This window comes from Molossus molossus, unplaced genomic scaffold, assembly GCF_014108415.1.
Source record: "Molossus molossus isolate mMolMol1 unplaced genomic scaffold, mMolMol1.p scaffold_m16_p_9, whole genome shotgun sequence".
NCBI lineage: Eukaryota > Metazoa > Chordata > Mammalia > Chiroptera > Molossidae > Molossus > Molossus molossus.
The window spans coordinates 9,604,590-9,620,752 of NW_023425403.1; the positions used below are offsets into that span (position 1 = coordinate 9,604,590).

General features: G+C 48.7%; 1 protein-coding gene across 2 annotated transcripts in view; it reads left to right on the plus strand.

Moving 5' to 3' along the window:
• The window catches only part of WWC2 (WW and C2 domain containing 2), a 174,584-nt gene that overhangs the window by 70,830 nt on the left and 87,591 nt on the right, over window positions 1-16,163 (plus strand). For both annotated transcript variants that reach the window (XM_036250517.1, XM_036250518.1), the window contains exon 2: window positions 10,888-10,997. In XM_036250517.1, the coding sequence (XP_036106410.1) occupies window positions 10,888-10,997 (110 nt within the window). The remainder of the gene's footprint in view (window positions 1-10,887; window positions 10,998-16,163) is intronic.

Here is a 16,163-nt window from a genome sequence, read left to right on the forward strand (position 1 = left end):
AAAATTCGCCCTGGCCAGTTTGGTTCAGCAGTTAGAGCATTGGCCCACAGACCAAGAAGTCGCGGGTTCGATTTCAGTCAAGACCACATACCTCAGTTATAGTTCGTCCCCGGCCCTGGTTGGGGTTATGTGGGAGGCAATCAGTTGATGTGTTTCTCTCACATTGATGTTTCTCTCTCTCTTCCTCCCACTCTATCTGAAGATAAATAGAAAATATCCTTGGTGAGGATTAAAAAGAGAATAACAAAAGGGCACGTACTTTGGTCGCAATTTGTCCCTGGCCCTGGTTGGGTGTGCGGGAGGCAGCCACTCGATGTGTCCCTTTCACATCAGTGTTTCTCTCTCCCTCTCTCTCTCCCTCCCACTCTATCTGAACAAAAAATGGAAAACTGCCCTTGGGTGAGGATTAAAAAAAAATAATAATAACAAAAAATTTTTTTAATTAAAATAATAAAAAGTATATGTATTTATCTCTGCCAGGAATTTATTCTAAAAAATGCAAAGCTGAAAATATTTACAAGCATGTTAATTGAAGCATTCATTTCTCTTGAAGGAAATTGAAGCTAATGTCTAGTAATTGGCGGTTAGTTGAATGGTGGACTGTAACCCACTCAGTGTATGTAGGTGTCAGAGGATTAAGGTACACTATATGCTCTTTGAAAGATTTCTAACTTGTATTGCAAACTGAATAAAGTCGTAGAAAATGCACACAGTATGAGCCTATTTGTATGTTTTGTAAAGTACGTGAATTTATAGATGACTGCAACGATACCAAAATATTGGAATATATATCACTCTAAAGGGAAATGAAGGGAGGGACTTTACTAATAGTTTATCCTGTTTTCTCTATTCTTCTTAATGAGAATGTATTACTTGCGTCTTTTAAAGCAGGGCTCAGAACTGTAGTATGTGTATAGATGGCCTGGAATGAGAGAGTGTTAACTGGGGTCATCCCTACGTGATAAGGTTATGGGCATTCAGAACCACCTTCCAGTTCCTTACATTTGATGAAAGTAATACAGGAGAGAGGTCCTTGCTGTTCTGGCTGGAGCACCCTCTCCAGATGCTCAAGCTTTGTCAGTCCTAGGCCTGGAACGGCTATTGTCTGAGCTGAAATCCGTGATGGTTGTGGGTTGTTTGAACTCCCAAGTAGGAGAACGAGACAGTCTTGGTGGATTTCTGTTTATTTATTTAGACAATAATCTTTTAAGCCCTCTTCCTCTCTCAAACATTCCTACCTTCTTTGCTGGCATAGCCACTTACATTCTCAAACTATCTGACAAAACCAAATAATCCAACAAGCAAACATTTCTTGGCACTTAGGAGAGAGAAGAGGTTCACGTTAAAATGTTTGCAGATCACTGTTTTCTTCCGTAGGGTAAAACACTGTTTAAAAAAATGACAACTTGCGCCCTGGCCGGTTTGGCTCAGCGGTTAGAGTGGCAGCCAGTGAAGAGTCCCGGGTTCGGTTCCCACTAGGGGCACGTACCTGGGCTGCACTTTGTCCCCGGCTTCGGATGGGGTCATGTGGGTGGCAGCCAGTCCATGTGTCTCTCTCACATCGATGCTTCTCTCTCTCACTTTGCCCCTCTCTCCCTCCCACTCTATCTGAAGATAAACACAAAAATGTTTTTGGGTGAGGATAAAAAAAATAACTTGCTGAATTATTGAAACACCTGAGAAAACTCTTTTACCTCTTTGTAACTAAGACTCTGTTTTTCATTTAGCTATTCATTTATGACACCTAAATGTGATTGTAATAAACTAAAATATTATAGGACCAGATATTTTGATGCAGTCTTGAAAGATTGTTCTCCTATCTTGTCCCATTGTCGGGAAACACATTTATCAACTATCATCTTTACATCAACCTTCATGTTGTTAGTAAGTGCGTCTATCATGTATGTAAATAGAAAATAAAAGTAAATAAATGACAGTCCTTCCTCAGGAGAATTGTTTCATTGCTGTCTTCCTTTCTAATGTGCACCCATTCCGCCAACACTGATTACATGCCGACTGTGCAGGAGGCAGGCTTTGTGCTGGAGAAGCAGCAGGGCGGGGCCCTGCCCTGGAGAGGCGCACAGGCTGGTGGGACAGACAGGTGTGGTAAGGTGCCTCCGGTGGCTGCTGAGTCTGTGGGTGTCAGGTGGGACAGGATTCAGGAACACTGTATAAGAATAGCATTCCCAGTTGAACTAGAATCTATTTGAATGGTTTTTTAATAATGCCAAATTGTTTCTTAAAAGGATTGTATCGAGTTACAAAATCACCAGCAATAAATGAAAGTATCTGATTACTCACATCCTTACCAGAACTAAGTTTCATCATTATTAGGACAAAACAAAACAAAGCTTGACAGTTGAGTAGGCTTAAAATTAAGCCTGATTATTGTTTTATTTGGCATTTCTTTTTATTTTAGCTAAGTTGATTGTTTTCCCATAATTTTTATTTTCTTTTGCTTCCTCCTGTGGAAATACTTTATTTACTTGGAGTGTTAGCATTGTCCTAACATGACTATAAAAAAAAGTTTATTGAGGTGAAATTCACATAACACAAAATTAATGACTTTAAAGTGACACAGTATATTCACAAAGCAACCACCACCTCTGTCTGTCTAGCTAGTTCCAAGACATTTCCTTCATTCAAAATGCCCAATAAGTAGTCTCTCTGCATTTCCTGCCTCTCTACCCCTGGCAACCACTGATTTACTTCTGTCTTCATGGATCCAGCTAGTCTGGGTATTTCATGTACATGGAGTCATACGTCATACCACGTGTACATGGGACCCTTCGTGTCTGGCATCTTTCATTGGTGTGATTTGGAGAGTTGTCCACATTGTGGCAGGTACACATCCTTCATTTCTTTTTATGGTTACGTAATGTTCCATCGCACGTATATACCAAACTTAGCTTATTCGTTCATCCACTGACAAAAATGTGAGCTGCTGCTACCTTTTGGCGGTCGTGAAAACTGCTGCTGTGGACATGTGCGAATGTGTACTTGTTTGGGTACTATTTCAGATCTTCTGGGTACATGTGGAGGAGTGGCATCGTGGGGTCGCACGGCAGCTGTATTTGGCTGGTTGAGGCACTGCCGAAGTGTTTTCTACAGAAGTTGCGCCGTTTTACATTCTCACCGCACACAGGGTTCCCATCTTTCCACATCCACATCAACGCTGGCTAGTTTATGTGGTTGTTTTTTAAGTATAGCCTCCAGTGGGAACGGGTACTTCATTGTGGTTTTAATTAGGGTTTCCCTGGTGACTAATGATATTGGATACTTGTTACTATTTCATAAATATGTGAGAAAATGAAAGAAAAAGAAAGCCTTGTATTTGAAGAACTTACTTTAAAATTATTTTAAAAAATTTTTGTTTTCCCTGTATTGATTTTAGAGAGAAAGGAAGGGAGAGGGAGAGAGAGAGATAGAAACATCGATGAGAGAGAACATCGATTGGCCACCTCCTGCATGCCCCCCACTGGGGATCGGGCCCACAACCTGGGTACGTGCCCTGACCGGGAATCGAACTGCCGACCTCTTAGTGCATGGGTCGATGCTCAGCCACTGAGCCACACTGGCCAGGCTTAAAATTATTTAAATGTCCCTTGCGGGGAAAAAATGTTTACTTAAAATGAAATGAAGCTGCCCAGATCTGAGAACTATTCAGCCCTTGGTTTTGTCTAGATGGTTCATAGTTTTCATGATGGAGACGGTGTGGAGCACAGGCGTTTGCCTGCAGTTTTCTGTTTAAATGGAGTGTGTTTCCCCTTTCTCCATCACCGGGCAGGTTGTAGACTGTGCCTTGTAACCAGTGGGTCTCAGCGTGGCCTGGGGGCCAGCTGAGCATCCATTTGAGAACTTGTTAGAGCTGCACGTTCGTGGCTCCCAGGTAGGCCCAGCCACCCGTGTCCGAGCCTTTCGGGCGAGCTGGGTGTACGCTGAGGTCTGACACCACGACTCTGAAGCTCCGCTCTCGGGCCAGTCCCACGTTACAGAGCTGGGCCGAGGTAATCCACCCCTTTGGCCTTACGAGCACCAACTTATTATTTTTATTTTTTTACTAAAATAGTCAGATAATATACACAATTAAGTTGAATCATTTTATAGCCTCCTGTTTAAGAATCCTATGTATAAATCATATAGTTTTTTTTTAATCCTCATCCGAGGACATTTTTCCATTTTTTGTACAGACAGAGTGGGAGGGAGAGAGAGGAAGAGAGAGAGAGGGAAACATCGATGTGAAAGGGACACATCGAGTGGCTGCCACCCGCACGACCAACCAGGGCCGGGGAAAAACCGCAACCGAGGTACATGCCCTTAGCGGGAACCGAACCCGGGTCTCTCTGGACCGCAGGCCGACACTCCAACCGCTGAGCCAAACCGGCCAGGGCTAAATCATATAGTTTTATTTAGAAGTTGCTCCTCAGTCTACAAATCATGCCCAAAAGAGAAATAGTTCTTAAAAGCTACTTTTGATCTTTGGTGACATCTCTAAAGAATTTCAGAGTTGCATGTCTTTGATATGTATTCTTCCCATGGTGTGTGACTGGCCTTCACGCTGTCCTGAGCCGTGTTGTGAAGGTTGGGAGGGCGGAGGCCGTGGACACAGCGTGCAGCCCCTGTCTTCACCCTAAGAACTCGTCAAAGGAGCCCCCCTCGAGCCACGTCTTCCAGAAACAGTGGGCGGTCAAATCCGAGCAGTGTCGTCGGTAGTGGAACCCTGCGTTCGGTAACAGCAGTGACAGTAAACTACCGATGTTCACTAGAGAGAGGTGTGGGCTGCTTAATCACATGTTTACTTGGTGATGAGTAAGCTTCTCTCCCTGCAGGGCCATTCAGATACTCACGATAATGGTATCCACTTCGCAGAGTTGTATGAGGGTTCCGCTCACACGTTTATATGTGTCGAAGCTGCGTGGTCACACTTGGTCAACGTTTTATATTACTAGTATAGTGACTGTATGTGAAATGGACGTTTTACAACAGAATAGTGTGAGCATTGACGTTGTTGCCCGCGATGTGTCTGTGGCCTCGTATCAGTAGCAGCACAAGCGAGGTGCTTTCCCGGAGCGAATCGCCCACAGAGCTGCCTCTCAGAAGAGTGTTCGTGAGTAACCGTAGATTTCAGGTGGGTGGCATCAGGGAGGTCATCTGAAGTCCTCCAGGTGTAGAACGTCCGGGTTGGAATGAGGGAACGCTTAGGGATGAATGAGCTGAGAAGCCAGACGATCGGAGGAAGGACTTTCAGGGTCAGGGACCAAGTCGATCTGAGTGGGGAGGGACCTGCGGGATGGGGAGAGGGGTGGACTGCAGGGCGGGACACGGGTGGGAAGAAGGGCAGGACTGCGGGTGTCTGAGTGGGGAGGGACCTGCGGGAGGGGGAGAGGGGTGGACTGCAGGGCGGGACACGGGTGGGAAGAAGGGCAGGACTGCGGGTGTCTGAGTGGGGAGGGACCTGCGGGATGGGGAGAGGAGTGGACTGCAGGGCTGGACACGGGTGGGAAGAAGGGCAGGGCTGCGGGTGTCTGAGTGGGGTGGACCTGCGGGAGGGGAGAGGAGTGGATTGCAGGGCAGGGACATGGGAAGAAGGGCAGGACTGCGGGTGTCTGAGTGGGGTGGACCTGCGGGATGGGGAGAGGAGTGGACTGCAGGGCGGGGACACAGGTGGGAAGAAGGGCAGGGCTGCGGGTGTCTGAGTGGGGAGGACCTGCGGGATGGGGAGAGGGGTGGACTGCAGGGCGGGACACGGGTGGGAAGAAGGGCAGGGCTGCGGGTGTCTGAGTGGGGAGGACCTGCGGGATGGGGAGAGGGGTGGACTGCAGGGCGGGACACGGGTGGGAAGAAGGGCAGGACTGCGGGTGTCTGAGTGGGGAGGGACCTGCGGGAGGGGGAGAGGGGTGGACTGCAGGGTGGGACACGGGTGGGAAGAAGGGCAGGACTGCGGGTGTCTGAGTGGGGAGGGACCTGCGGGATGGGGAGAGGAGTGGACTGCAGGGCTGGACACGGGTGGGAAGAAGGGCAGGGCTGCGGGTGTCTGAGTGGGGTGGACCTGCGGGAGGGGAGAGGAGTGGATTGCAGGGCAGGGACATGGGAAGAAGGGCAGGACTGCGGGTGTCTGAGTGGGGTGGACCTGCGGGATGGGGAGAGGAGTGGACTGCAGGGCGGGGACACAGGTGGGAAGAAGGGCAGGGCTGCGGGTGTCTGAGTGGGGAGGACCTGCGGGATGGGGAGAGGAGTGGACTGCAGGGCGGGGACACGGGTGGGAAGAAGGGCAGGGCTGCGGGTGTCTGAGTGGGGAGGACCTGCGGGATGGGGAGAGGAGTGGACTGCAGGGCGGGGACACGGGTGGGAAGAAGGGCAGGGCTGCGGGTGTCTGAGTGGGGAGGACCTGCGGGATGGGGAGAGGGGTGGGGCGTTTGGCCGGGAAACAAGATCATTGTGCCCAGGCACCTGACAGCCCATCACGTGGACGGGGTGAAGGCACAGGAAGACCAGACCCAGGCCAGCGAGGATGACAGACACTGAATCTGAGGAAACCAGTCTGCTCCGATGGTCGGCGATGAGACTTACAGCTACGGACATGAGTCCTTTAAGCCTTGGGGAGCAGCCTCCTCTGCATCACTGCACCAGGCAGGGGTTTTCCTAACTGCACTTCTACCTAATGCGATTCCTTTTTTCAAAGAATATTTTTTCTTTATTGATATTAGAGAGAGGGAGGAAGGGAGAAGGACAGAGAGAAACATCGATGAGAGAGAACATCCACTGGCCGCCTCCTGCACGCCCCTCACTGGGGATCGGGCCCACAACCTGGGCATGTGCCCTGACCGGAAATCAAACCGCTGACCCCCTGCTGCAGGGTCAACGCTCCACCACTGAGCCACACCGACCGGGCAATGATTCCTTTGAAAGACTTTATTTCCTCCAAGACACAGAACTAACCTTGGTACTTGGTCTATATAATTTCTCTCAAAGACTGTACCTCTCTCTCTCTCTCTTCTCCCCGTTTTGCTCCTTTGCGGGGCTGGTTTTCCTGGCTACAACAGTGGCAGAAACAGACAGAAGTCGTCTTGAGGGGATTAAACGACATCCTTATAAATTAAGATTAAGTTCTTTCAGAACTACAGAGAGATTTTTGGTGTTTTCCCCTCCTGTAGACAATTCGGACGGCGAACCCCATCCTTCTGTCTCCCCTGTTCTCTCGGAACAATTGAGTGGGTTCACGTGGGCAGTTCTGTAGTGATCAGACAGGACCGTACTCGGAGCTGACTGGCCGAACGGCGACAGCAAGATGCTCCCGAGTGAAAGGAACTGACCGGACTTTTCACACGCATGCTCACCACACCGCCGGGAGGGCTGGACTGTGGCAAGAGCTTATTAACCTGACTATGGCAGGTGCTCTTCCGTGTAGTGCAGTTAGTGCAAACGCAGCTTCCCTGGGTTTGTGTGGCCCACACAGAGTATTCGCCATCCTGCGTGATGAAGAGTGAACGTGTGCACACGTGGCGTCTCCTGTCCCTGACGTGACGATAATACCAAATGACAGACTGTGTAAAAGAATGATACAATGCCCAGAAGGAGAGGAAATGCCACAAAAAGTTACAATTTTATGCGTAAACTTTGGCAAAGTGTTGCAGTAAATTACCATTTTCTTTGCATCAGTCACGGTGCCCAAGAAGACTCTTTTAAACAAATAGTCATCTCTGGAATTTTGCTGAAAGACCCTTGTTCACTTTAGGCTTTTTGCAGGATGTCGCTGCTTTGTGGGAAACCAGTAAAAACAAACTCCATCCATTGTTACTACCTTTACATCAAAGGAAGATGGAGTACTTCAGAGATCCTCTGTGCAAAACAAGAGGAAGCTGAGAAGCTAACTCTGCTCACTCTGTTTGCTGTGTTTGTTCTCATTCATAGTGTTTTTCATTTTGGAATACATCTGTTATTTCTTTTTGTTTTGTGTTTCTTCTTAGTATATCATAGTAATATGTTCCCTTATTGGGATAGCTGGATGTTGTTTGGTACCTGAGAGTGTTACGCTATTTATATCTTGTAATTTGGATAAGAATTAAATCCTAAAACACTGACATTTATAAATTTTTATTTAGTAGATTTACTTCATGATAGAGTGTGGAGCCCTGGCCGGTTTGGCTCAGCGGTTAGAGCATCGGCCTGTGGTCCAGAGAGACCCGGGTTCGATTTCCACTAAGGGCACGTACCTCGGTTGCAGTTTGTCCCTGGCCCCAGTTCGGTTGTGTGGGTGGCAGCCACTCGATGTGTCCCTTTCACGTCGATGTTTCTCTCTCTCCCTTCCTCTCTCTCCCTCCCCCTCTATCTGAACAACAGCAACAAAAAAATGATAAGAGTGTGGAGAAAAGATACGTATTTATCCAGATGCAGAAAAAGTATTAAGATGATTTTGGAAGTGACACCGTGAAGAAAGTTTTATGTGAAACTTCCCAGGAACGGAAATGACTGAATTTTTTAACTGAGTTCGCAATTACATGTATCTTAGAGATGTAATTCTAGTCCTAGAACAGTGACAGGTAAAAAAATGCTTATTACTGCTGAACAATTAATGGGAAAAACTGGGTTCTTTCCAAGTATGATCACGTTTCCATAACTTGTAATTATAGATGTCCCGAAGCTTTTGTGACTTCTGGCGCCAGGAATATTAAATACGTTCGCGTCCTATCCATTTGGTACTGGGATTTAACCTAACACTCACCATCTCCGTGTCCTCTTTGCCCTTCTTTTAGGAGGCATGTACCTTTTAGACAGCTTGCTGAAGGAGTTAGGAAGGAATCCTCAACCAGAATAACACGGGAAGCATCCTGGCCCAGGAACGTGATCTAACCAGCTTTATGGAGGTGGTCGCAGCTCGGTCTTGTGGACGGTGTGGAGACGAGGCCACTGCCGACGGTGTGGGGTTTCGGATACAGTGTCGAATTCCTTTGTCAAGAGAAAACTCAAGTTTCCTGGGCAGTTTATAGAACGTGGAATTTGAGCACAATACTAAAAGCTCTTTTTTTTTTTTGACTCAGATTGAGTTCAAATTGACTCCAGGTTTACCAAGTAGCGATGTCAAGTTGCCTTGTGTGAGCACAGTGCTCAACGTGTCTGAGGTTTTCACTTGTCTAGTATATATTGAAGCTTATCGTTTGTCAGGCATTACACTGTTTGGTTCTCATTTAAACCCCCTCCCCCAGTTTTAGGAAATAGATTGGGAAACAGGGGCTTTCGAGGTTACAGACCTGACCGGGGTCCTGCGACAAGTAAGTGGCAGAACAGGCTTGACCCAGGTCACTCCGATGCCAGGCTGCAAGCTCTGAGCCGCTGAGCCAGTGGTTCCCAGATGCCCAGGATTACCTGGAGAGGCAGGTTAAACATTCCTGGCTGGGCCCTAGAGCCCCCGATTCTGCAGGCCTTCTGTTGTGTCCCGGACGTGTTGTTATTGCTAACCCGTCCCTAGATATTGATGCTGCTGGTTGTGAGAATATACTTGGAGCCGGTGCCACTGGAGAGTACAGGAGGCAGTCCACGTGCCTGCTTACCACATCCCAGACCCTGCTCTAAAGGAACCCCCTTTTGTCCTCCTGTTCGTCTTGGGAGGCAGTCCAAGTGTAGGGGAGGACGGGGTGTGATCACCACTTAGAGAAGGAAGCTGAGGTTGAGAGAGGTGCTCGGGGAGGTGGTGTCATGAGGAGGCTGCTTGTGTGGCTGGCCTGGCTCTGAGGGCACAGCTCGGAGCCATCATCATGACAGACCTCTGAGGGGAGACGGAGGGGGACCCTCCCTGCCTTTCACCCGTTGGCGTCTGTGTCCTTGGAGGAGGGCTGCGGCGGTGAGGTCTGGGAAGAAAGGGTTTCCCTCATTCCTTGTTCTGCCAGCTTTCTGAGGGTGACTGATGGATGATGCGATTCTGGGGGTGCCCTGCATTGCAGTGGAACCATGAGACAGTGGGTGCTGATTCGCGTAGCTGAAGGGATTCCAGGTCACTTGTATGTAGGAACCGTGCTGGGTGCCTGCCCGTTAAATTAGAAGATATGTTCGCTGCTGTTGGCCATTCTGCAACAGGGCCTCACGAATCCGCAGTGTTCACTGTCCGACAGCCCAGGGAAATCTCAGAGGCCAAAATCAAGGAAGCGAGACAGGAATGCACCCATCATTAAGTCTGAAATCTGCCCTCTGTTAGGAAACTGTAGTTTCCCTATTAGTTTTAAAACTTAAAGAGAAACTATTAGGTAGTTTCAACAGGTGAGATCACATTGATGTATAAATACTGTATGTGTTTGGTTCCATTAAAATCTTGTTGAGTGACTATCATGTGCAAGATACTTATAAAAAAAAGATGTTTGTATCTCTTCTCAAGAAGAACTCACAGTGGACGTCACCACTGAGTGTTCGGTAATTCATGTAAGAGCCGAGGTTAGTGTGGCCTGGTGTGCATCTTGTCTTAGAGGTGCTGCTGGGGTGATTTCCCTGAAGCCAGCCTTCAAACCAGGGATAGAGTTTTCTTTCTGATGGGGTGTCTGTTGAACTGTGGAGCTAGACGGAGCTCGATCCCAGCCCTCTTCCCGCTCAGCCTGGTGTGCTCCCTGTTTAAGATGGCCTCGCTGATTTGTCGTAACATTTTATCTCCCAGTCTCCAGCTGTGAACGTTCAAAAGGGTATATGATGACTTATTGCTACCTTTTTGGATACTCATCTCTGTATTTTCTCCTCTTTTTTTTTTTTTGTCTTTAATATTTCAACACAGTAGGTGCAGACTCTAGAAACAGTGAGGAACCCCAGGAAACGTAGCCTGGACACAGCTTGGGGTGGGGTGCTGGCGTGTGACCGTGCGGTTTGATGGGAACCCGCCCGGGCATCATCTGTTCTGGTTTCTTGCAGGTTAACGAAGCCCTTGTCGTTCGCCGACTGTGTCGGGGATGAGCTGCCGTGGGGCTGGGAAGCCGGGTTTGACCCGCAGATTGGTGTCTACTACATCGATCACATCAACAGTAAGTGTTCCTTTCCCGTGACAGCAACCCTATCAGAAAAGTAATCCGCCCTGGCCGGTTTGGCTCAGCGGTTGGCGCACTGGCCCGCGGACCAGAGAGTCCCGGGTTTGGTTCCAGCTAAGGGCACGTGCCTCAGTTGTGGTTTGTCCCCAGCCCTGGTTGGGGTCATGTGGGTGGCAACCAGTAAATGTGTCTGTCTCACATCGATGTTTCTCTCTCTCCGCCTCCCACTCTATCTGAAGATAAAGGCAAAAATGCCCTCGGGTGAGGATAAAAAAAAAAAAGGAAAGTAATCCCCCCAAATCTAGAGTTGCATGAAAGAGTGAACATTTTGCCAAGGGAATGTCTTCATTTAACCAAAATGCCCAATGTGGAATTTGGGGCGTGTGTGTGGTGTTGGGCCTATGGGGGCAGAGAGAGAGAAAGGCCTCTGTCTGTCTGTCTGTCTGTCTGCCTGCCTGCCTGGCAGGGTGTGTTCCCCTCAGGGCAGGTCTAGACACCTGCCAGGCCTCCTCTTCCCAGGACCACGCACCTTCAGGTGGGGCTCCTCCCTTTCTGTCCGTGCCATGGCGGGAGGCGGGCACTGGCGCAGTCTGGTCTAGTGGTGCGTCGGGTGTGCGTGCGTGTGTGTGCGCGCGTGTGTACGTGTGCATGTGTGTGCGCGTGTGTACGTGTGCATGTGTGTGCACGTGTGTACGTGTGCATGCGTGTACGTGTGTGTACGTGTGCATGTGTGCCTGGCTCTGGGGTGGAGGGAGGGACTGTGGCTCACTGCCGGCTCAGGAAGAGGGACTGTAGCTGTGGAAAAGCCCTACACCCTCGTCTGGTTTCTGTTTGCCGATGCCTTCGTGGTTGGAAGGGGAACACCTCCCACTCACCTAGCTTTTACATCTGTCCCACGCTGGCCCTGGCCGGCGTGGCTCAGCGGTTAGAGCGTCGGCTGGTGGTCCTGAGAGACCCGGGTTCGGTTCCCGCTAAGGGCACGTGCCTTGGTTGCCGATTGTCTCCCGCCCCGGTTGGGGTCGGGTGGGTGACGACCAGTTGATGTGTCTCTCTCGCATCGATGTTTCTCTCTCTCTCATCCTCCCTCTCTCCCTCCTGCTTTATCTGAAGATAAACGCAAAAAAAAAAAAAAAAATTTTTTTTTAAATCTGTCCCACCCTGACACGCGAGGCTGCCCTGGGGACCGCCGTGGCCAGGAGCAGCTTTTGGAACACAGACTCGAAGTATTTCTCTACACTTCTTTATGTATGTGTGTATATGTGTTTGTATTTCTATTTAGCTATTTACCCCTTTAAAAGTTTGTTCAGATGGTTGCATGTAACACTCACTGATACTCATTTTGCTTATTGCACTTAAAAATAATTATTTTAATTTTATAGATTTTGTGGTAATACATAATCAATTTATACTCTATTATTTAAATTCTCTTATGTCTATTCTTACATTAAAATTTTATATAATATAGTACCATTTTGTATCTTTAGGAATATCATTATGGAAAATTATTTGATTTGATGCTCATGAGATAACATTTTTTGAGAGGCACAAAGAGCCCATATTAATAGCAGTGATCTTTTAGAAATCTCAGAATGTTAGCTATGTAAAGTATGTTCACATCACATATCAAGTTTGTGAAAATACCCTGCCCTGGTTCCGTCAGGGTCTGTCTTCAGCTGGGCAGACATGCGTTTCCCAGGGCAGCTGGGACCGGCTCCAGGGGTGCTGCGACCGCAGAGGCCGAGGCCGTGGCCCGCGGCCGGGCGGGTGAACCCACGCGAGGCTCCAGTGGAAGTCAGGTTGGGGTGAAGGGTGCACGCCAGCAATTCACACCGAAACGAGGCGCTGCGCCTGGGGACAGGCAGGGTGGGACAGGACAGTAAGACGCCCTCGCTGGCGGGTGGTGCCCGAGCCAGGGCTGCTGAGAAGCCAGTGGGTGAGTGCCATCTGCCTTGGGGGGCAGGCGGCGTGGGGGTCACTGAGAGCTGCGCCCGGTTCTCACGGGAGAGCAGAGAGGGGCTCCGTGCTCCCTGGTTTTTCAGTGACCACGTGCTGCCATAGTGTGGGAACCAGCCCTGTGCAGATCGTAGTTCAACACAAGTACAGTGCTGAGTCGACGTTCATCCTGCTGCGTTTTCATGTGATCAGAAGACATGTGACCTTTTTTGTTGAGATAGAATCTCTCCCTAAAGGGTTCTACAGATTTCATGAAGAATTCATAATTGTGCATTTTACAGTGAGCTTTTATCTTTATATTTCATAGTAACCCCTTTATGATACAGTGTTATTATTTATATACTAGGTTTATTGCTTTAAATGTTTATTAAAACATTTAACAACCAAATGTTTTAATATTATGGTGCAAGGGACTGATTTTGTTAAAATTAAGTTCATTTTATTTTTTTATTTTATTATTATTATTTTTTATCCTCACCCGAGGATATTTTTGCATTTATCTTCAGATAGAGCGAGAGGGACAGAGGGAGGAAGAGAGAGAGAGAAACATTGATGTGAGAGAGACACGTCGAGTGGCTGCCACTCACACAACACAACCGGGCCGGGGACAAACTGCAACCTTAGCGGGAACCAAACCCGGGACTCTCTGGTCTGCAGGCCGATGCTCTAACCACTGAGCCAAACTGGCCCGGGCAGTAAGTTCATTTTAAATGATCATAATTCATTTTTAGGTCATAAACAATGCAGTGGAATGTCTGAAGATGATAACTATTTAAATCTCACTTTTATTCTTATTTTGTATGTATAAAAGTTCAGGTTTTTTTCCCCTTAAATAACATTTGGGAAACCAGGAACAAACCTGCCTGTCTTGATCCCACAGAAACAAGCTCTCATGGCATCGAAGTGAGAAAAGCGATGTCCTCATGTCCCTCCGACACCTGCGCAGGGACTCCCGGGTTCTAAGCCCACCCTCAGGGCTTTCTCTCCTGTCTCAGAAGAAGAGGTGTTCTTCTCACGCCCCCCCAAATGCCTCTTAATAACTTTTATATCCCATCCTTCTCTCCTCCTATTCTTCCCTGGTTTTAAACTTTTCTCCACCATTTCTGTATTTCTGTCTCTAGGGTCCTTTTGTCTTAGTCTTTAAACACTGGAAACTCTCAATGTAAAACCAAACCAAAACTACCAAAGGAGAGACAAATAAAACAATGTCCCCCACTTCCTCCTTTCCTCCCACTCACTCCCACTCAAAACCACTTTCAGCCCAGCCCCTGACGTGCTGTGGCCGTCCCTTTCCTTCCCTGGGGACGTGCCGGGGCCGTCTGCGGGGACTTCCCTTCCGCCATTGTGCACCCTCGTTTCACAGGGATGAACTTGCTCTTGCCAAGGTCACCTGAGCCCCACAGATGAGGGAGTCCAGAAAGCACTGGAGTCTAGTCTTCTGATCCGACAGAGTCCCTGTCACTCCGGCTCTTTGCTCCTTTGGACGTGATGACACCCTCCGTTGGAATTTTTTTACATCCCTGGCTGCCCCTGGTCTTGCCTGTCCCTTCTTCAGCTGTACCAGGTAGTAGGACTTCTGGAACAGTCTTCCGTTTTCACCGTGCAGATCTTGGATGGTGACTTCGGTTACTTCCTCGAGGCTGATGGCTGACCAATCTGTCTCTGACTTCTTGTCCCGAGTTCCAGGTCATGTACCTCATTCCTTACTGTAAGTCTCTGCAGTCTGCCCCCACTGGCCTGCATTTTCACCCCTGCCCTGCCCTGCCCTGCACCAGAGGACACTCCAGCTGTGCCCTGTGCTTCCTTGGCCTTCTGCCTTTCTGTGCATTTGTTGGTTTTAGCCCCAAGCACCCTGCCCAGCCCCCAGGCCCTCCCTCTTGGCCAGCTGCCACCTCCTTCTGCTCAGGCCCCGCTACTTCCCAAAGGCCCTGCACCTTGCAGGCCTCCCCCTTGCAGCCCTCCGCCTTGCAGCCCTCCTCCTTGCAGCCCTCCCCCTTGCAGCCCTCCCCCTTGCAGCCCTCCGCCTTGCAGCCCTCCTCCTTGCAGCCCTCCCCCTTGCAGCCCTCCGCCTTGCAGCCCTCCTCCTTGCAGCCCTCCCCCTTGCAGCCCTCCCCCTTACAGTCCTCCGCCTTGCAGCCCTCCCCCTTGCAGTCCCCGCCCGCATTCGGCATAGGTGCCCTGTCCCTGTATTTCTGTAGCTCCGGGTACTTAGGGATGTTTAAAGACCAATTGTTGCCCTGGCTGGTTTGGCTCAGCGGTTAGAGCGTCAGCCTGCGGACCAGAGAGTCCCGGGTTCAAGTCCCGCTGGGGGCACGTGCCTCGGTTGCAGTTTGTCCTCGGCCCTGTTTGGGGTCGTGTGGGTGGCAGCCAGTCAATGTGTCTCTCACACTGATGTTTCCCTCTCTCCCTCCTGCTCTGTCTGAAGATGAATGTAAAAATGTCCTTGGGTGAGGATAAAAAAAAAAAATTAAAAATCACTTGTCATATTAAATGTTCTATTTGTTTGTTTCTCTCACTAAATTGTGTGAGCGCCATGAGGCCAATGACTGCATCTCGGTTTCTTTATCCTGAGTACCCAGTGCTGCGGTAAACTCTTCAGAGTTGGAGGAAGGAAGAGCTTTATTGTTTAACTCACAGACTAGAAGCTTTCTCTGTGTTTCTGAAGAAATTAAAGTGTATTTCAAGTATAAATTATGTTTCAGAAAGCACCGGTCTGAATATTTAAAATCTTAATGATCAGAATATAAACTTTTAGGTCTGCCATTTTGCGGTAGGGCAGTGACGTGTGCGAGGCCTGATGGATGGATCACTGTGCCCGAGTGCCCGGGTACCCTCAGCCAGTGGTTCTCCCGCTAGAAGGGTCTGCTCCATCATCTCATTAATCTTAAAGACAGTCCTGCGAAGCAGTTTAGAGAGCAGACGGTATTATCTTCTCATAACAGCTGGTCCACACATATGTTGTGTCTTCACATTGTATAGTTTCAGCATTATTTTCTCGTTATTTTAATAAAAAAATGAAATAAAAAATGTGTGGCCATTTAATGCTATTTCTCTGTAATACCATTAAATATCTACAAGTAAAAGCTTTGACCTGGACAGTGATAGTTATAATAAACCCTAAGTGTTTTATGACGGACCTCACCTTTGAGTGGGGGTGTGTAGAGGGGGGTATGATAATGGTGGAGGATGGTAACTAACCAGATGGTGATT